Below are 21,223 nucleotides of genomic sequence, written 5' to 3' on the forward strand. Positions count from 1 at the left end.
ATGGTATCACTTATGTATAACATTAGCTTGACTTTCAAGGTGTTGTAGGTTTTATCTCTAATTGGATCCTTATCTCCTTCTTAGAGCAATTCCACTTATTTTACTTGCATTTCCACTTATTACCTAATAAAATATTTAGGATGGTTTATTGTTTACTTTTATGGAAAGACATAAAATTGTTATTTAGCTGGGAATTCAAAAATGTCTTTCCAATAAGAACATTTGTTTTAGATGGAACAGAAATCAAATATCTTATTGCTCAAATATTTTATTGCTTTCATCACTGTTGCATATTAACTGACTGTTCTCGTATCTTTTAAGGAGCAGCCTTTACTGTTCTGATGTTCCATCTATTCATCCCATGTCTCAACCCAAAGATTGCCATTTGCAGAGAGATGGTTTTTATGAATGCATATTTCAGCCAATTTTTCTCTTATCCGGCTATACAATGTGGATTAAAATCAATCACTCTTTGGGTTCACTTGACTCTCCACCAACGTGTGTCGTTCCTGATTCCGTGGGTATGTCAAACTCTGTGGTGTGTCTTCATTTTTATGAGCAGATTTGGATAGAGATTGATTCACGGAGACTGCTGTGTTTTACCATTTCCTGATCACACTATATTTAAACAAAATTTTTTTTCATGTTTACGGTGCAATTGGGAAGACAATCAACCTTAGAGAGTCTTGCTATTTTTTATCTTCTTTTAAATTACTTGTAACACAGTATTTTTGCAATAAGAATATTTTCAACATATAATCTGACAAGTTATATGGGTCATTGGGAATAAAATTCAGCAGTAAGAGTATTCTAAATAATGCATTGCTTTGTTTTTCTCCCAATATACTTATGAAAACATTTGGTGTTTTTAATTTAAAAATTTAACTTGGGTATTGTGATAGATTTTGCAATCTAGTAGTCATAACCCAAGAGTTTAATTTGTGAGGCTGCGTAGGATACAGCAGGATTCAAAATAACTAAATTGAAGAAGAGACAAATAGATCAAGCATGATGATGTCCATCATGAATTTTAAATACACTTTTAAAAAAAGATATATTGATTTCGAAGTTAAGGGAGTTCTTGACATATAATATGTCCCTCCAATATTAATGTGAAATCTTTGGGAAATGACCCATTTATAATTATACAACAGAGGTAAAGGAATATCTTTTGGTGCTATATTTTGTTTTGGGAATTATGCAAAAAAATATTTGATTCATTACATTTTCAAATAATTAGTACACATATGAAGTAAAACCTATATTTTGTTAAATATAGCATAAAGTCATAATTTTTAGTGTTTTTTTTAAGATTATTTATTTATTTATTTGACAGAGAGAGTGAGCACAGGCAGATAGAGAGGCAGGCAGAGGCAGAGGGAGAAGCAGGCTCCCTGCTGAGCAGGGAGCCCAATGTGGGACTCGATCCCAGGAGGCTGGGATCATGACCTGAGCTGAAGGCAGCTGCTTAACCAACTGAGCCACCCAGGCATCCCTAATTTTTAGTTTTTTAAATACCATAGAGTCCCAATTAATTGACTCCCCCTGGGCCCCCCTACCCCATACTATTTAGTTTAGTTCCATTTAAAGTGATTTTACTGTAAGCAGTACTTCTCTGGTACTAAATATCTTGGGATGGCAAAGAACTCTCCTACCTCTCTCCACCCCACAGACATGCACAGATATAACCTCACATGTACTAAAAGACAAATGTAACATGGATTTAGATCTATATGCTGTCCAAACAACCCTCAATATTATTCTTTTCAGTACTAAAATAAGGAGTTTAAGTTGGGCTTCTATTAACTACTTAGTCCTAGGAAACAATGTGGAGATTCAATTTTAGGATCCAAATGCTAGCTCCACCTGTTATTAGCTTTGTAAACAAAGGCTAAACATGTAAGTGTTCTGTGACTATTTTATCACTTATAAAATGTGGAAAGCTCCTCTTAATGCCCCAGGGTGTGTGTTGTGGATCATTCAAAACTCTTATCCATTAAGTATCCTTTCTGTAAACTAGATATTCATGGAATATATCCATATGACAGCCATATGATTCAGTCAAGGACAATCTTAACATCTCTCAAACGTACATACTTCCTTTTCTGAGGAGGAATTATTTTCAGGAGATGAAATGCATGTCCTCTTACTGGTTGGTAAAGAATGTCTTCTTCATATATGAAGAGTTGAATAAGTATGAGAAACCGTATAGTAGTGAAAAAGTTCAGGGGTTTGGTCATCAACAGTCTAAGGTATTGTTGATGAAGTCTGCAGCTGCAGAGTTCACCCTAGTGTCCTGGGCTTTAGGACGTTTAGTTCCAAAATACTTTGAGTTTGCATATTGTCTTTTACTTTTTTTTTTTTTTTCAAGAGTCCTTGCCATTCTGATCATCTTTGCCTCTATTTCTGACCTCCAAAAGCCTGTTTTCCTCAGATGATAGAGAACCAGGTCTTTACTCTGTAAGACTATCTCTGACCTTGACCTAGAAATACTTAATAATAGTAGGACGGTGTGAAACTCACACATGTGGAAAAGAATGCAGTGTGTATTTTATTTTTCCTTTTATTAAAGCTCTGCATAGAACAGATATGCTATGGACACTTACGTGTTCAGTATGAGATCTTTTGCATGCTGAACTAATGGCTCAATTTCTAATCAGATCTTATTATTACTTGCAGGTGACATGGTCAATGTATTGATTTTTTTTTCAATCAGACTATTTGCAAACTAGAGATAATCCCTTTCTTACACTCACATAAAATTGTAGGGGAATCAAGTGAGATAATGAATGAGAAAGCTTTGAAAAGGAGATGCTGTTTTATAAATATTGAGTATAAAACTTATCATAATCATGTTTTAAAACTGTTATCACTGTTTAAGTTGCTGTTATAGTATACTGTTTTTAAAATTTCTAGTGAAACCACTGCCTCCATCCAGTGTGAAAGCAGAAATTACTGTAGAAATTGGGTTATTGAAAATATCTTGGGAAAAGCCAGTCTTTCCAGAGAATAATCTTAAGTTCCAGATTCGCTACGGCTTAAATGGAAAAGAAGTACAGTGGAAGGTACATTTTACCTAGAAATGTCTCCAGCTTGCCTCATTAAGTGTTGTTTCTTACAGCTGTTTTAATAAGTGTATTGATTAGGCTTTATTTTATTGGCATAAAAGTACCTCTTCGTGTATTCTATAGCTATTTTTATTCAGTAGGTTGCTATAGGTCTAACCCTTTTAAGGAATGACATTTCCTGCAAGCCATCATTTCCCAAAATGAGCGTGACAGAACATTGATCTCATAAAATAGTCCTTGAAAATAGATTGCATGGCTGAATCAACGTAGAAAAGCCTACATCACTGTGTGTTCCTGGTATAGAATTGCTCTCTGGTACATACTAATGGTTCAGAGAGGTCCTGCATTAAAGAAACATTTGTGATTTTATTTGTGACCTTTATTTCATCCTATGTTTCTCAAACTTATTTTACCAAGGAACCCTTTTTCCTTTAACATCTAATAATAGTCTCTAGTACGTGTATGTTCATTAGGACATATTTTGGAAGAGGCTGCTTTTATCAAACAACCAAAATCACACCCAGAGTGGCGAGTGTGCCTATGATGGCTGGCCATGTCAGTTTTCAGATGGCGGTCTGCAAAGACCCAGAAACATCAGGAACCCTAAATAGGACATTAGATCCTGATGATTTTACCTGAAAGGAATGTGACCGTTTACCAGCTTATTGAGGAGACTGAGTAACAGAGACATGACTATGTAACCACCAGGTTAAAATTACTGAGAGTTTTTTGGATAGGGAATTAGTGGACAAAGATTAGGACCAGAGTGAAGAGTGACCGGGGAGCAAGATTCGAGTAGGCCAGTCCAAATCTTGTTCTGAGGAGGAAACAACAAGATGATTAAGACAATCCTTAGCTTGAGGGAGCTCAGGATCCAAGTCTCATGCAAGTATTTCTCAAGCCAGAAAACACGAAGTCAGTTCTCTCTTAATTTTGGAATCATATTAAGGTTTTAAAATGCAGTTTGGGGCCCGCCAGCTGTGGAGGGGTTCGTAATGATTCTTCTACCGCTTGGCCTTATTTTCAGATGTACGAGGTGTACGAGGCAAAATCAAAGTCGGCCAGTGTCCTGGTGCCAGACCTTTGTGCTGTCTACGCAGTTCAGGTGCGCTGCCGGAGGCTGGACGGGCTGGGCTACTGGAGTAACTGGAGCAGTCCCGCCTACACCGTTGTCATGGATATAAAAGGTTTGTGGAGATTTTGTAAATGCGTCTTAAGAATGCAATGCAGGCGCTTTCAAATATGACTCTAGCATGTTCCTCCTGAGAACACGTGTACAACTTGGGCTTCTTGTCGTTCTGCAGTTCCTACCAGAGGACCTGAATTTTGGAGAATCATAAATGAAGACACCACTAAAAAGGAGAGGAATGTTACTTTACTCTGGAAGGTATTCCCTGCTTTTTACATTAGTCTTAAATTTTATTTTCACGCTCATGAAAGGTTGACTTGGTTTCCATTCCGAGATGGATTGCAGAGAGCTATGCAGGGGGGCCTGGCACTGGGTGAGGGAGTTCATTCTGTTCTCAGCTGAGCATTAATTTGGCAAAGTCACTTAAGACTCTTCAGCCTCAGTTTCCTGATCTGTATAAATGTAAGGCTGGACTGGTGGATGCCTGCTCAGATCTTACTCCCACCTGCCCGGATGGTTCCACACCTTGCAGGGACACATGGGTATGCATTTGTATTTTATTTTCCCATTATTTCTCACTTAGAGGAATCTCAATGACAAAAAAATACATTGAGAAGCACTGTTCCAGTCTATTGTAGAGAGTCGTTATCTATTAGGTTTATAAGGGATTGGTTTATCTTATTTGAAGATTATTTATTCATTTCAGAGAAAGCGTGAGCAGGGGGAGGGGGAGAGGTAGGTGTGTGGGGGCAGAGGGAGGAGCAGAGGGAGAAGCAGTCTCCCCACTGAGCAGGGAGCCCCACACGGGGCTGGATCCCAGGACCCCCAATTCATAACCTGAGCCAAAGGCAGATGCTTAATCAGCTGAGCCGCCCAGGTGCCCCTGGCTTATCTTATTTGAAACAGGTAGCAGTAATGGGGCAGGTGGAGTATATTGTTAGTACTCTGTAAAGTGAAAGAGTGGAATTGGACTGAACTTTATACTGGAATCATCAGTGATCTGGTATGATTTTTTTTTTTTAAAGATTTTATTTGTTTATTTGACAGACAGAGATCACAAGTAGGCAGAGAGGCAGGCAGAGAGAGAGAGAGGGAAGCAGGCTCCCTGCTGAGCAGAGAGCCCGATGCGGGGCTCGATCCCAGGATCCTGAGATCATGACCTGAGCCGAAGGCAGTGGCTTAACCCACTGAGCCACCCAGGCGCCCCTGGTATGATTTTTTTTAAACTATGAGCAGAAATTCTGGGGTGCCATATACATGGTTCTGATAGCCTCTGTTACTTGAATTAGCAACAGATCAGAAGAAACAAATGATTAATCTTATTGGGATTAACATAAATGATAATTAACATCTTTCCAGCTTTTTTGTTGTTGCTTTACAGAACTAGGGGGTTATTATTCCTTGTTTGCTGTTTCGATAAGGAAACTCTTGATTCCCTGCTGGTCCCTCTTTTCTCTAAAAGTACTGTGAAATTTATTGGTAGGAAACTGTCCTAATTGTATCCATATTTAGTTATATTTGAATGATTTATTCTCCGAGTCTTAAGGGAAAAAAAAAAAAACCAAAAGGAAGAAAAGAAATTTCCTACATTCCATACCCACCCGGACACCTTCACTGTATGTGGTCACAGATGGGCCCTATCTCCCCTCACCTCCCTATACCTCAGCCTTGAACTAAATGGGGCTTGCCCTGTTCTGACCTTGCGTCCCAATGGGGAACGTATAAGAAGAGTTCATGGGCTTGGTTGGTATAAAAAGCACTGGAGCCCTTGAACTAATCAATTTTTGTGTTTACTACAGCCTCTGATGAAGAATGACTCATTGTGCAGTGTGAGAAAATATGTGGTAAAACATCATACTTCCCGCAATGGAACATGGTCAGAAGATGTGGGAAATCACACTAAATTCACTTTCCTGTGGACAGAGCAAGCACATTCTGTTACAGTTCTGGCTGTCAACTCAATTGGTGCTTCTTTTGTGAATTTTAATTTAACCTTCTCATGGCTTATGAGCAAAGGTAAGAAAGGGTACACAGTAGTAAACCTGTACCCCTTTTTAGTATTTAATCTTTACATACTCCACCCATTCCAAAGGATCGCAAGAAGCCTGCAATACTCTGAACCTGGAGAGCTCTCTTCCTTTATTTCGTCTCTTCCGAAAAATAGCAAAACAGATTGCATCCTGATTATGTAATATCCTTGGGTTTTTGTATAATAGAACCATGTTGAAATAGTGTTATGATCAATGAGAATATTCTAGTAAATCTAATACTTAAATCTCTTGGGTCAATGGAAGTTGCACATAAATCAATCTCTCTCCTTGTCTGTGTGTGTGTGTGTATGTAAAAATAAATACATGTATATGTGTGTTATGTTTATTATACATATGTAACAGTATTACATACTATATGGATGCAAGTAATTGATCGGACTTGCAAATTAACCTGTACTTCATTTCTTATGAGTGATGAATCTTCTTTCCTTAATTTTGATATATTTGATTAATTAGAGATTCAAGAACTATCTTTAGTAGGAGTTCCTAATCTGGATTACATATTCAGAGTATAACTTTTTAATGGAAAATTTCAAATCTACCTTACCTCTACTCATCTCTTCCATGAAGTCTTTGCTTATTGCTTTAATTAGATATGTCCTAAATCAAGGTGCTTTCTACCTTTCTTAAGGTTTTTTATGTCTTCCTTGTATTATGATTACTTTTGTACATATGGGGTAAGCTTCTAATAAGTTCCATAGCATCTGCACAATGTTTTACACTAAAAATATTTTTGTTTTTTTTTTTTCAAAAATTTTATTTAAAAATTTTTGAACCAGTATGTTCTAGAGATATTTACTGAATGCTGTGCTGTGTTAGGTGTTGGGAATTCCAACGAGAGAGAAACTATAATGGTCTCAGCATTTGGAAACCATTCAGAAACCATGCAGACCATGAGAATGGTCTCAGCAATCACAAGAGTCCAGTAGATAACACAGACATTGATCAAATAATCATCCAAGTTCATGCCTATTTACAAGCTGAAATCAGTGTTCCCAGGAAAGGAATGTAATTTCATAAAAGAAAAGAAAATAGAACCTGACTTGGCATTGAGGGTTAGAGAAGCTTTCTTAAGAAGCAGTATAGGAATTAAATTTTCCCAAAAAAATGGGGAAAAAGCATGGGCTCCTGAGACAGGAATAGTCTGATTGAAAGTCCTCATGGCACAGGAGAGGACCTGAGGAAAGAAGACCAGGGTGGCTCTGGTGCAGAATATCCTGAAAGTCTGGGAGGCTGACTGAGGCTTGGCCCTGTGCCTCACAGACATGCTAGGCGGTTCCTCCTCACATGTGGAAATCCAGTGGAGGCTTTTAATAAAGTGAGGCTCTATGAGGAGGATGTTAAGTAATCAGACTAGTCCTTTGAAAGCACAACTCTGTCAGCAGGAGAGGAATTTTCAGGGAAGCCAAGGATGATGAATAGGCTTGTGTGGTGTTCTAGTGGAGAGTAACTTTTTTGACTCTATCCCAAAACCCCATTTTGATTTCTCCTCAATGGCATACGTTTCCACATCTTTCTGCATATATGACTCTGTGGTACAAAAATAATTGTATTAAATCAAAACCACAATGAGATACGACCTCACACCAGTCAGAATGGCTAAAATTAACAAGTCAGGAAATGATAGATGTTGGCGAGGATGAGGAGAAAGGGGAACCCTCCTACACTGTTGGTGGGAATGCAAGCTGGTGCAGCCACTCTGGAAAACAGCATGGAGGTTCCTCAAAAAGTTGAAAATAGAGCTACCCTATGACCCAGAAATCGTACTACTGGGTATTTACCCTAAAGGTACAAACTTAGTGATCTGAAGGGGCATGTGAACCTGAATGTTTATGGCAGCAATGTCTACAAAAGCCAAACTATGGAAAGAACCTAGATGTCCATCAACAGATGAATGGATAAAGAAGATATGGTGTGTATGTGTGTATATATATATACATATGTGTGTGTATACACACACACACACACACACACACACACACACACATACATATATAATGGAATACTATGCAGCCATCAAAAGAAATGAAATCTTGCCATTTGCAATGACGTGAATGGAACTAGAGGGTATTATTATGCTAGTGAAGTCAATCAGAGAAAGACAATTATCATATGATCTCTCTGATATGAGGAATTTGAGAGGCAGGGCAGGGGTTGTGGGGGTTAAGGAGGGAAAAAATGAACTAGGTTGGGATTGGGAGGGAGACAAACCATAAGAGACTCTTAATTTTTTATTGTTATTAACATATATCATTAGCCTCAGGGGTACAGGTCATAAGAGACTTTTAATCTCAGCAAACAAATTGAGGGTTGCTGGGGGTGGGGGGTAGGGATAGTGTAGCTGGGTTATGGACATTGGGGAGGGTATGTGCTATAGTGAGTGCTGTGAAATGTGTAAGCCTGATGATTCACAGACCTGTACCCCTGAGGCAAATAATACATTATATGTTAAAAAAATGAATAAAATTTAAAAAATTATATTATATTTATCTATATAAATGTGAGCCTTCTCTAATATCTCCCTTTCTCCAGTAGGTCATATGGCCCTGAAAGTGTTAGGGGAATTTTTTTTATTAGTTTTGAATTTAAAAACAAATTTCCTTCTTTTCCCCTCAGTAAATTCTGTTCAGTCGCTCAGTGCTTATCCTTTAAACAGCAGTTGTGTGCTTCTCTCCTGGACGCTATTACCTAGTGACTACTCTCTGATGTATTTTGTTACTGAGTGGAAAATTCTTAATGAAGACAGTGAAGTTAAATGGCTTAGGATCCCTCCATCAGTTAAGAAGTATTATATCCACGGTAAGTTTGGTGTGCTTTAATAAGTTTTTCTTACAGATTAGCATGAGAGTGATTATTAATTTAAATAAGATAGCCAGTTAATGAAAACTTCAAAAAAATGTAAATGATACTACCATCTTACCACATATAATCCTATCACTTTATCACATTCAGTTCTGTTTCATTTGATCCTTTTTAAATATTTTACAGTCATAATCATGTCACCTATTGCTTTTTTCTGGTTTGTTCCTTTGATAAATCACAAGCACATTTCTGTTTTATCCCCAGTCCTTTTAACCATGATTTTTAGTGATCATATAGCATTTTATTCCCAAGTCTACTTAAACCATTTATTTATTTGAGAACACTTTTGGTTGCTTCCAGCTTTGCATTTTTTTTTTCTAGGACTGTTTTTTAATGGCCTTTGATATCTGCCACCAAATTGTTTTCCCTAATCTGTGTACCAACATATAATGCTACTAGCAGTGAGTGGGAATGCCAGGCTGAAGGTCTACAAATGTAGGACTAAGTGATGTAGGCAGTATAAACTCCCAAAGTAGACCAGTTTCCCCAGGATGTGATTAAAGTACAAAGTAATCGTGTACAATACAGTATCTCTAAGTCTGAGTAAGGTTTTAGTAGGGAAGCTAACAATTGTCATGACCCTATTATTATACAATATCACTCCAGAGACCTGTGCTTCTGTTTCATTCCAAAGACCCTAGAATTTAGCATCAGGGCAAATAGAAATGATTGATAGAGAACCAATTCAGTTCATTACCATTATTGTCCAGATGATTATTCTCTGTGCTTTTCTTAAAACCATGTAAATATATAATCTAGGCCTCAACAAGACTTATCCCTTGTGGAATACTTGTATGTTACTAACATTTATAAAAATGATACATCACTGATCGATTCATTTTGAACTTTGCTATACAGATGGTTGACCCCCTGACAGGGGGATCCTTGGATAAGCAAGGGGACTCCTGGTCCCCACCCCCACTGCTTTGCATTTTATAAGACTTTAGTCTCACAGCTGCCTTGAATGGGGAAAATAAGGAAGTTAAGTGCCCATGAAAGGGGAATATTCCTGGCTTTGGGGATGTGGGAGAGGCGGTAAGACATATTGTCCTGGAAAGGGAAAGTATAAGTTCATACACCATGAGCTTGAACAAACTGGCTATCATTAGAACATGCCCTTGAAAATTATAGTCTTATGTCTTTGGGTAATATTTTCAAAAAGCATTTGAAAATTGTCATTACTAGGAGAATTTGGAATGCTTAGGTGGTTTTTGAAACTCCCTTAATCATCAGTTTCAATCCATAAATAACAATTTATTTCTATGTTTGGAAAAATAGGAGAGTCACCTAAAATTTTTTTATGTAGGTTTCACTTGTTAGTGTTAATTCAGTAAGAATGACCTTTAATATATTTTTCTCCTCAGATCATTTTATCCCCATTGAGAAATATCAATTTAGTCTTTACCCAGTATTTATAGAAGGAGTAGGGAAACCGAAGATAATTAATAGTTTCCCCCAAGGTAAGAATTTTCCTTTGGTTTCTTTTTATACAATGTGTGTTTTCCTACTCAGTTAGCATCTGATTATTTTCTTTCTAATGGGTCATGGAAGAGTCTAGAATCTTACATAGATGTGTCAGGGAGTGATTGCAGGAGGGGTACATGGACCCTTGGTGGTTTAAGAAGAATAATCAAGCATGGTATTCTTGAATTAGAAATTAACATTTTCCATCTCAAACTGGATAAAAAGTTAATGGAAACAAAATAAAGGAAAATATGCATCAGTGCAATAAAATATATAATCAGAAAGACTAATTAGAAAAATATTAATTTTCTATACAATTTATATAAATGCATTTACCCTAAACAATATGTTTGGGGGTATATACTTATGAACCTTTAAATTTTTTTAAAGATTTTTATTTTATTTATTTGACAGAGAGAGAGAGAGACAGAGCACAGGTAGACAGAGTAGCAGACAGAGGGAGAGGGAGAAGCAGTCTCTCTGCTTAGTAGAGAGACCCAGGACCCTAGGATCACAACCTGAGCTGAAGGCAGACCCTTAACCAACTGAGCCACCCAGGTACCCAGGCCTTTAAATTTTAATTAATCTTTTAAAGGAAACACTTTTCCTCTAAAAATAAAACTGGAAAAGTATTTATAGAAATAAATACATTGTGCCTCTTAAATTTCTAATTCACTTTACCATACTTGGAGTATCAACATTTTGATTTTGCTATTATGGCTCAAATTGTCTTCAAGTCCAAGCAACCTAATAATGAAGTTTCAAGAGAGAAATATATTTCCTAGTTTTAGCATTAAGATGATTATAAGAACCCATTTATTTATTATTTGATTCATACGTGCTGGGAACAAGAACTGGGGATACAGTAATAAACATCTGTCTCCGTCCTTAAGGAGCTTAACCCTCATGCTCTAATGGAAGTGAAAGTAAACAAATCATGTATAATATAATGACAGATATAAATAAGTGCCATTCTTGTTGTGATGAGCACTGGGTGTTATATTTAAGTGATGAATCACTAAATTCTGCTCCTGAAACCAATATTACACTATATGTTAATGAACTAGAATTTAAATAAAAACTTTTAAAAATTACTTGCACTCAAAAAAAATTCCAAATCAATAAAACATAATGTAAGAGTGACACTTGTTAATAATTAATAAAAGAACTAATTTAATAATAACTTTTAAAAAGTGCCATGAAGCAAAATAAATGTAAGATGAAATGATAGAGTTAAAATGTGGTGCTTTTGTTAGGATGGTCAGAATTGGTCTTTTTAGTTCAAGCCATGCAAGTACAAAAGAGAAGAGCATTTTAGACAAAGGAATAGCAAGTGCAAAGGTTCTGAAGACTGAGCATGCTTGGTGACTCAAGAAGAGCAAGGTCAATGTGTGTGGACTGAACAAAGTAGAGATTGGCAGGTAATGAATGTTGAATTCTCTAGAAGCAGATACTGAGACAGAGAGTCATAAGAACAACTTTAATTGGCACTTTGACTCATATAACCTAAAGTGATCACATGGAATTGGCAGAAAATAATTTTGAAAAGGTATTTTGTTAACTCACTAAAAGCATAATTCTGTACAAAAAATATTTCATTAATGTGGTCATAACTATACTTTTAGCTTCTTTTTTATGTTTATATCTTTAAAGGTAGTACATATTTATGATGAAATCAGAAAAAAGTATGCTGTAATTTTTGGTACAGAAAGATGTTTTTACTTCCTCAACCTTCTGAATCATGTGAATTCTATTTCTTTTCAGATGATATTGAAAAACACCAGCATGATGCAGGTCTATATGTAATTGTGCCAATAATTATTTCCTCTTCAATCTTACTGCTTGGAACACTGTTAATATCACACCAAAGGTATTGTACGTGGGCTTACGAATCGTTATGGCCAAAGCTCTTGAACATATCTAAACCTTGATTTAAAACCCAAATCAGAAACACTATAGTACCCTAAATATGTTTATGTGGTATTCAGTATACAGTTAAGATGGCCTAAAAAGAAAAGGACTGTTTTCAGGAAACCACATTTTGTTTTGCTAGTACAACACAAACATCATGGATGAGATTCATGTTTTAAATGTAAATACATTCAGGAAATAACAAGCTTATAACAGGAAATCTGAGGCAGTATGTCCTCAGAGAGGGCAACCATGGCTTTTAGAGCTGTATAATTTGGGTTGAGGACTTTTAGTGGTGAAGATTTACCTGGAGTGGCCAGTTCATTTATGATTAGGAAGCACTCCAGTTTTTAAAAATCAGCACTGTGTGGCTTTCCAGTCTGTCTAGTTTGCAAATGGCCTTGAATTTCTTGTGGTTCTAGGGTGCCATATCACTGTGTGCTGAGAGGCCCAGACCTATGAAATTATTTCCCACATGTCAAATCTCTACAGAAACTTTTGTCTTATAGCAAAAAAGAGGGATGGGAGATTTTAGAATCTGAATGTATCTTTCAGTCAGGTGAGCCCATGGGGCCATAGCAAGTGGAATTGTTTCTGAAACTCAACTGATGACCCCTACTTTTCCTTTTTGAGAAGGGCAGGGAGGGGCAGAGGGAGAAGGAAAGAATCTTAAGTAGGCTCCATGCCCAGAGTGGAGCTCGATGTTTGGCTCAATTTCATGGTCCTGAGATTGTGACTTGATCCAAAATCAGGAGTTGGATGCTTAGCTAACTGAGCCATCCAGGCACCCCGATGGCCACTTTTCATATATTGTTTCTCCAAGAAAAATCCACTCAAAGTGTTTAGCACAGTGCCTGGCAAAGAGCTTTCAGTAAGTGTTGGTTATTTTATTATTCTAGTGATTATTAACTTTAATCTAGATAGAACATTGGTGGAAATCTTCATGGGGTAGTGTGTGAAAATGAATCAGATTCTACTGAGAAGTAGCTGATCTGGTAGATTAATTTCTAATTTGTGCATTCATTAACTGTGAACATTTTTGATAGGAATGTTTTTTTGTTTCTCCTTTATAGAATGAAAAAGCTGTTTTGGGAAGATGTTCCAAACCCCAAGAACTGTTCCTGGGCACAAGGACTTAATTTTCAGAAGGTCCCTTTTTCAATTTTTTTAACCCAAAATATGTAAGATTGTGCTTTAGATGCCATATGCCTTATATAGCATCCAACATTTTTAAAGTTTAAAATAGTTTAAGGATAAGGTTTAAATCTTATTTTATTCAATTCATTTAAATATGAGTTCTGTTTAATCCATTATGTGTTTTCAAGAATAGCAGGATGCAGAGATGTGAAATTAGGATGAAAACAAAATTTTGTAGGTAGTTCATCATATGAAAATTAAATACATATGTATATATACACATATATATATAAAATATATATCTTCTGATTTTTAGTATATAATAAAATAAATATTAGAATATTAAGGGTTAAATCTGATGGAGAACAGATATTTAGATATACTTTTTTGGTGTAAATTGATTGTCTTTAGATAAAGGCTGGAATCAATACAATATTTTTAATCCCTGTAATTATATTCGTAATTATTTAAATCAATTAAAAACTATATAAATAATCCTGTCCTTAAAAACTGCAATCTGAAAAAAGAGCAGTTGTGTCCTACTAAAGCTTACATTTAAGCACATGGTTTTTTTTCAAGCTGAAGTACTTTATAAATTAGCTATAATAAAATAATTTGTACATATATCTTATAATAGAATTCCCCAGAAAACTGTAGAGTTTAACTAATGTTTTGTTAATTCTTATAATTTCCCCTGAAGCAAGGTTGGGTTTCCACCCAGAAAATTGAGAAAATAGAATTCAATTTTCATGTCAAAATATCTATACAATGTTTTAAACAGTAATCATATGGAAGTTTTAAGCAGTCTTAACAATTTCATCTTTATCATTAGTCACTGTTAAAAGTCTTCAGTGGTTTCCTTTTAGCTGCGAGATAAAGTTCAGTCCCTTTAAGCTAGTACTCAGTGACCTCTCTCTGTAATCTGTTACCAACCTATGCATCCTATTTCTTCTGTCCCTGGGCCTTGATCGTGCCTTTGCTCTTCCCTTTACTTCTACAGACCCTACCACGTTGGTGAAGACTTCACTCTAGTCCCTTTTCTACAAATTTTCCTTTAACTAAAGTAGTTCAGAAGATTTCTCTCCCTCTAAGTTCCCAGAGCATTTTACTTTTCAATGTATTGTGAAGAGCTTTCTGAGTTCCCAGGGTAGGTCTTACTCCTCACAAATATTTGTTGAACTTCTACTGCATGGGAAGTATTAAAGTCAGAATTAATTAAAGCCATGCTGGTAATTCATGATCATGTCCATTCATATATGTGCAAATCACTGAGATACTTTAAGATTTTTGCTTCAGTCCTCAGTATCTCAGCTTCCTTTCCTATAAAATGAGGTTTAATGGAACTTGCATCATAAGGTTTGTTTTGGGGATTAAAGAAGATGGTACTTGTAGCGTAGTAAAGCCTCAATAACTATTAATCGTCATTATTTTACATTTTTAGATGTTTCAAATTATTATTCTTTCAATGACACTGTGAGATAATTATCATTATTTTCATTTTATAGAAGGAAAAAACCTGAGGCTTATAGTGGTTAGGTATCTTGTTTTAGAACCAGGCGTGGCTTGCCAATTTGTCTGACTGTGGAGCCTGTTCGTTCCATTACTCATTCTTCTCCAAAGTAGTGGCTTTCAATTTTTTTTAATTTGACCATGACCCACAATACATTTTACCTTGTAGCCTAGTACATGCATAGATATAGATATGCAAAACTGAAAGGATTTTAGTATATGTAGTGCTCTTTATTTTCAAAATTCTATTTTCTTTTAAAAATTACTGGTTGCAACCCACTACATTGATTTCACTTACTACTGGCCTGTGACTTGCAGCAAGAAAAACACTGCTCTCCAGTTTATCAGTAAACAAATGAGTGAATATATGATATTGTAGTTATAACAGTGCAAGCGATTAAATTGTGATCTTTCAGCAGAAACGACACGGTCTTATCTTCAGATGAGACAGCCAAGATGATCATTCTCTTTATAGAAACTTCGCTTTGTTTTGAGTCCAACCAGCCCCACACCACACACCTCTCAGCTATGGCATCAGGCGCTGTATGCCACGGGGTCTCCTTCCATTAGACAGAGCTCATGATTTTTTTCAATTAGTAAAATATTTATTCCTCTCTTCTCTCTTCCATTATGAATTCACACAGTAACATTTATTGTAGCTATAATGATATTTCAGCCATATATATTTATCTGTCGTTCATTCATTCAATAGCACATAGTAAGTATTTACATGTAAGTCTAGGATGTGACTAGGATCTTGGGAAACAAATTTTTCAGAGATTTTCCTTACTATCTGGGAAATAAGACAGTAAGGTTATAGAGGAGTGGCTTGAGTAGAAAGTGGAATAGAAAGAATTGTCTTCTTTACCATCTCTAAAATATTCATTTTAAAATTCGTTAATTTGTTTCACCCATTCATTCACAGCCTATTTATTGAATACTGTCCTGTGCTAGTTACTGTGCTGTACCTTCAGGTTGTACTGATCAGAAAAACAAACTCCTGGAGCGGACGGTCAAGCAGGGAAATAAGCATTAATCAATGATAATGGAAATAACAATATGCATATGGCATATGTAACCAACTAATAATTATAAGCTACATGTTGTGAAAAAAAAAAAAAAATAGATCCAGTGTGCTGAGCTTAGTGTGTGGGATGGGTGGGGATGAGCGGTGAAGATAGGAAAGCAACAACTGAGCTAAGCTATAGAAGATGATTAGTCATTAGCTAGGTTTTGTGGTGGAGTGGGGAGAGCCCAGGCAAAGCCGCCTTCAAACACAAAGACCTGAGGTAGGAAGGACCACAGCACATTCATAAACTGAAAATAGGAAGATTAAAAGACAGGGTAAGGAGGAGATTTTTCTTATATATGAGGAGCTCTTTATTTTAAGATGAGCATTTTTTTTTTTTTTTTTTTTGGCCACAAAAACTAGGTATCTATGTAAACAAAAAATTTAAAGCTTCACCATCCAAGTATACATAAGTGCCGGAAATAACCATCTTCTTGCCTCTTTAAGAGAAGCTAAAATACTCTTCAACATGTGAAGCTCTTCAAATCTCCCCTTTGCACCACCATGAAAGTGGTTTCTAAATATTTACTGGGGCAGGGAAATGACCAGGCCCACCTCCGCAAAGGAAGTCTGAGCCTGCACTAAATGGTCTCTCCCCTTTCCAGAAGATGGCCGGCTCAAAGGAACCACTTGGTGGATAGAGGTTGGATCAGTGAGCGTTTGTGGTAGACGGTGCTCTCCGGCTGTCTCACACGCATGCGCTGAAGATGAGCATAGTGTTGCAGCAGATCATGTGACAGACGTTAAACACAAGGAGACTGAAATCTCACTCAATTTTCCCATGTTCTAGTAAAGTGAAGAAGTGTGAAGAATTTTTTTTTTTTTAAAGATTTTCATTTATTTATTTGAAAGACGGAGATCACAAGTAGGCAGAGAGTCAGGCAGAGAGAGAGAGAGAGGGAAGCAGGCTTCCTGCGGAGCAGGGAGCCCGATGCGGGGCTCGATCCCAGGACCCCGAGATCATGACCCGAGCCAAAGGCAGCAGCCCAAACCACTGAGCCACCCAGGCGCCCCAGAAGTGTGAAGAATTTTTAAGATCCTTGCAGTGGGTGTGGATATCCTTATCTTTATTTCTTACCCCCCTGCCAATATTTGACTTCATAGTCTTACAGGATAATGTTTTGAGCATAACCAGTCCTCAAGATGTCTAGTTTATTTCTAGAGCTTAACAGGTACACAGGTGACATAGTCTAGGAATAAATCAGTTTGGGGAATATAATAGGAATATTTGAAAAGTGAAGAAGAATATAAGAAGAGAAATAAGAATATAAGAATAAAATTTCAAAGATTTTTACTAATGATAAAAATCAAACCGTCTAAAATGCAATAACTTAAAAAGATCTCATCTTCTACTTTAATCTCCTAAATAACTAAAAATATACTTTTTAAGAGAAAAGTAGTGTTGTGTAATTCATGCTGTATTTCTAAACCAGGTAAGGCAAATTTACTATTGACTCTTTGCTTTTATATTCATTTATTTTCTTTATCATAGTCTTCTATTTTCTGATGACCAAACTGAGTCTCAGAGTGGTTCAGTGGCTTGTCTTGATCATCTATCCTGTCCTTGTAAAAACTTCGGTTAAACCCAGGTCCATCAGACTCAAACTGCCACCCTTGCTATCAGTCCCATCTTAGTGATATATTTCTTTATGTAGCTTATGCTATGAAATCATATACTTAAAAACAGTTGAAAGATTAAATTTTGTTATGTATACTTTAACAAAATTTATCAAATGAGTAAGAAATCTGGATAGACGTTTCTGCAAGGAAGCTATATAAATAGCCAATAAGCACTAATGAATATATGCTCAACATCATCAGCTATTAGGGAAATAAACCCCAAAACACAAGATACCACTTTACACTGGTGAGGATGGCTATAATCAAAAAGACACTTAATAAGTGTTGGTGAGAACGTGGAGAAATTAGAACTCAGACGCTGCCAGTGGGAACGTAAAATGAGGCAGCCCTTTAGACATATGGCCTTACAGTTCTTCAGTAGTTCAATATAGAATTACCATATGACCCAACAATTCCACTGCTGGGTATATATCCAATAGAAATGAAATCACATATTATGTGGCGATTTATACATGAGTGTTCATAGCAGCTTTGTTCATAGTAGCCAAGATGTGGAAACAAGCCAAATGTCCATCAAATGATGAATAGGTGAGCAAAGGGTGATATATCCAATTCTAAAACAAAAGGGAATGGCAAACAAACAAAATAACCCATAGTGTATTGCAAAGCAAATGGACCATGACAGCCCATCACTGTTAAAAATATTTACAGTGCGGGTGCAGGGTGTCTTAGTGGGTTAAGCCTCTGACTTCAGCTCAGGTCATGATCCCAGGGTCCTGTGATCAAGCCCCTCACTGGGCTCTCTACTCAGCAGGGAGCCTGCTTGTCTCTCCCTCTGCCTGCCACTCTGCTTGCTTATGCTCTCTCTCTATCTCTCTGTCAAATAAATAAATAAAATATTTTAAAAATATATTTTCAGTATTTTTAAAGGAGATAATAATTTTTTACATAAAGCATTTCCCTTAATTATCCTCCAAATTCAGATTATTTCGAACTTTGGTTTTTGTGAAAATAACCCTATACTTGTAATTCCTTTGACATCCAACTGATTTCTTAAATGGTCCCTAAAATTAATCTCTTCCACTTTTTGAGCTGTCATTCTCATTCTCTTTGGTTTATAATGAGTCTAAATGCATATCTACCTCATAGTTTTAAAATAAAATTTCAGTTCAAGTTCATCCTGCTTGTTCCCCTCAGTAGTTTCAGTGCCTCCTTCCCTTTTCAGGGGCACCTGCTTTCAAGAATATAGTGTGTATTTTTCCAGTGTGTGCTTTTATATTCCCTACACCTGCATATGTGCAGCTATGACCTGTGAACAAAAACAAAAACACGTTATAATGAATGTGAACCTGACTTCCATCATTATTCAAAAGTTATTTTTGTTCTCAGCATTGTTTTCTGAGATCTCTCCATGTGGATACAGTTAACATAGTTTGCCCATGTGGACTGGCCTATGGTAGTCCATCCTATAAATATATCACAATTAATATGTCTATCCCCCTACTGATAGATATTTAAGCTGTTTAAAAGCTTTTTTCTATTTATCACAAATAATGCTGCAGGAATCAGGATCATATATGTCTCTGTGTTCTCTGGAGCTATATTGGTCCCATTATTTTAAAAAGTAAGTTTTTGCATTACCAGGTGACCAGTGTGCATGGTTCACTGGTGAAATAGTATGGAAGATTTATTGCAAAATATAGTGTCCTCCTCTACCCTTAGCTACCCTTAGTCTTGCTCTGCAAATGCCATTACTTTAAACTGGTTTGCTTTTAATTTCTCTGGGAGGTCATCTTTATATTTCTAAAAATAATATGTTTATGCCACTATGAAATGTAGTCATCATATATTGATTTCTGGCAATAATGAAGATTTACTCGTACACTTAACTTTTCCTGCTCTTCTCCTTTCCCCACAGTCCTGCCACATACTGTTTTGTCACTTTTGTCAATTTTTTCAGTAATTACTCTGCAACCTCAGAAAAATCTTCTTAGATTGCATTTATTTCCATCCAATAGACTACTTCTTGGAGCTCCCTTCCCTCCCGCTTTTTTAAAAGACATTAGTGCTCTTGCCTTTCCCTCCATTTCCCCCTCCACTTCCCAATCGGTAAATATAACTCTGTGTTAAGTCAGGTTTGATAGCATGTTTGTGCCATAATTGTTTAAAAACAGAAAGTCAAAAACTGCATTTACACTGCTATGAATATGTAAATGCGGTTAGTTGCAGAACAAGTAAGAGAGTGGTGAAACTCTTGGGAGTTTGAATGTCACAGGAGAATCTTTTTTTTTTTTTAAAGATATTAGAAATATTTCACCTCTTGATCAAAATTGAACCAAATTTTAGTTGGCTTCATTTTTAGTTCTTATGGGTTGTCGTTGTTGCTTTTTCTAGAGTTTCTAATTGCTTCTTTAAAAGTCTTTTGTGCTGCTATTACATTAGCTTCTTCACTGGATACCTTCTCCCAGCGTGCTCTGCCCAGGAAACCTTCTGGATGGGGGCCTTTTTAAAAATTTCTATAAGCCATCACTCCGGATTTTCCTTAACCAGTTTCTAGTGACTGCTGCTTCCTAAATTTTTTTTCTTCTTCTTTCTTGATGAACTACATCCTTACATAACCTCCTCAGAAAGCTTTTGTGTGAGGTCAAAGTCTCTGCATGCCTGAAATTCTTCTTATGGTGCCTTCATTGATTGCTGGTTTGGTGGAATGTCAGTTTCTGGGTTGGACAAGTCTTTCCAGTTGAACTTTGAAACGATTTCTGCCTCATCACCTAGCACCAGTTTTGCTTCCAAGAAGCCAGATGCCATTCTGATTTTTGTTCCTTACTGGTTGCTTACAATTTTCTTGCATTTAAGATATTCTCTCCATTTTAAAGAAGTATTTACTTATTTATTTATTTGAGTGAGAGAGAGAGAGAGCGCATGAGCAGCGGGGAGGGACAGTGGGAGAAGGGAGAAGCAGACTTCCCGCTGAGCAAGGAGCCCAGTGTCAGACTGATCCCAGGACCCCAGGTCATGACCTGAGCTGAAGGGAGACACTTAACCAACTGAGCCACCCAGGCATCCACCAAATATTCTCCCCATTTTCAGTGTTCTAAAATTTCAGTGGTGGGTCTAGGGATGTTCTTTTTCATTTAACTCGGTCACCATTTGAAGACAATTTCAATTCCATGACTCTGATCATATCCAAGAAGTTATGTTATTTCTTTTCTGATTTCCTCTCCTCCTGTTTATTTTGTTCTCTATTTCTAGAATTTGTGTCGGTTAGATGTTAAATCTTCAGCATGGTCTTCTGTATGTCTTATCTTTATGTTCTTTTTTGTTTTTTGTTTTATATTTGAGACTTTGCCATATCCTATTTTAATGCTTCTGTTACACTTTAATTTACTGATATATTTGTAAATTTGCAAGGTTTTTTTTCCCCAGAATATTTCGTTCTGGC

The 21,223-nt window shown here is 36.5% G+C and overlaps 1 protein-coding gene across 8 annotated transcripts in view; it reads left to right on the forward strand.

Moving 5' to 3' along the window:
• The window catches only part of LEPR (leptin receptor), a 90,513-nt gene that overhangs the window by 62,619 nt on the left and 6,671 nt on the right, over positions 1-21,223 (forward strand). For 7 of the 8 annotated variants that reach the window (XM_082687879.1, XM_082687880.1, XM_082687876.1 and 4 more), the window contains 9 exons: positions 322-521; positions 2,917-3,065; positions 4,096-4,255; positions 4,373-4,455; positions 5,997-6,213; positions 8,865-9,047; positions 10,475-10,570; positions 12,339-12,444; positions 13,559-13,634. In XM_082687879.1, the coding sequence (XP_082544005.1) occupies positions 322-521; positions 2,917-3,065; positions 4,096-4,255; positions 4,373-4,455; positions 5,997-6,213; positions 8,865-9,047; positions 10,475-10,570; positions 12,339-12,444; positions 13,559-13,634 (1,270 nt within the window). Of the gene's footprint in view, positions 1-321; positions 522-2,916; positions 3,066-4,095; positions 4,256-4,372; positions 4,456-5,996; positions 6,214-8,864; positions 9,048-10,474; positions 10,571-12,338; positions 12,445-13,558; positions 13,667-21,223 lie in introns of all 8 variants that reach the window. The other variant, XM_082687877.1, reaches the window with a different exon arrangement.

The sequence above is a fragment of the Mustela nivalis genome (assembly GCF_964662115.1).
Source record: "Mustela nivalis genome assembly, chromosome: 10".
Lineage (NCBI taxonomy): Eukaryota > Metazoa > Chordata > Mammalia > Carnivora > Mustelidae > Mustela > Mustela nivalis.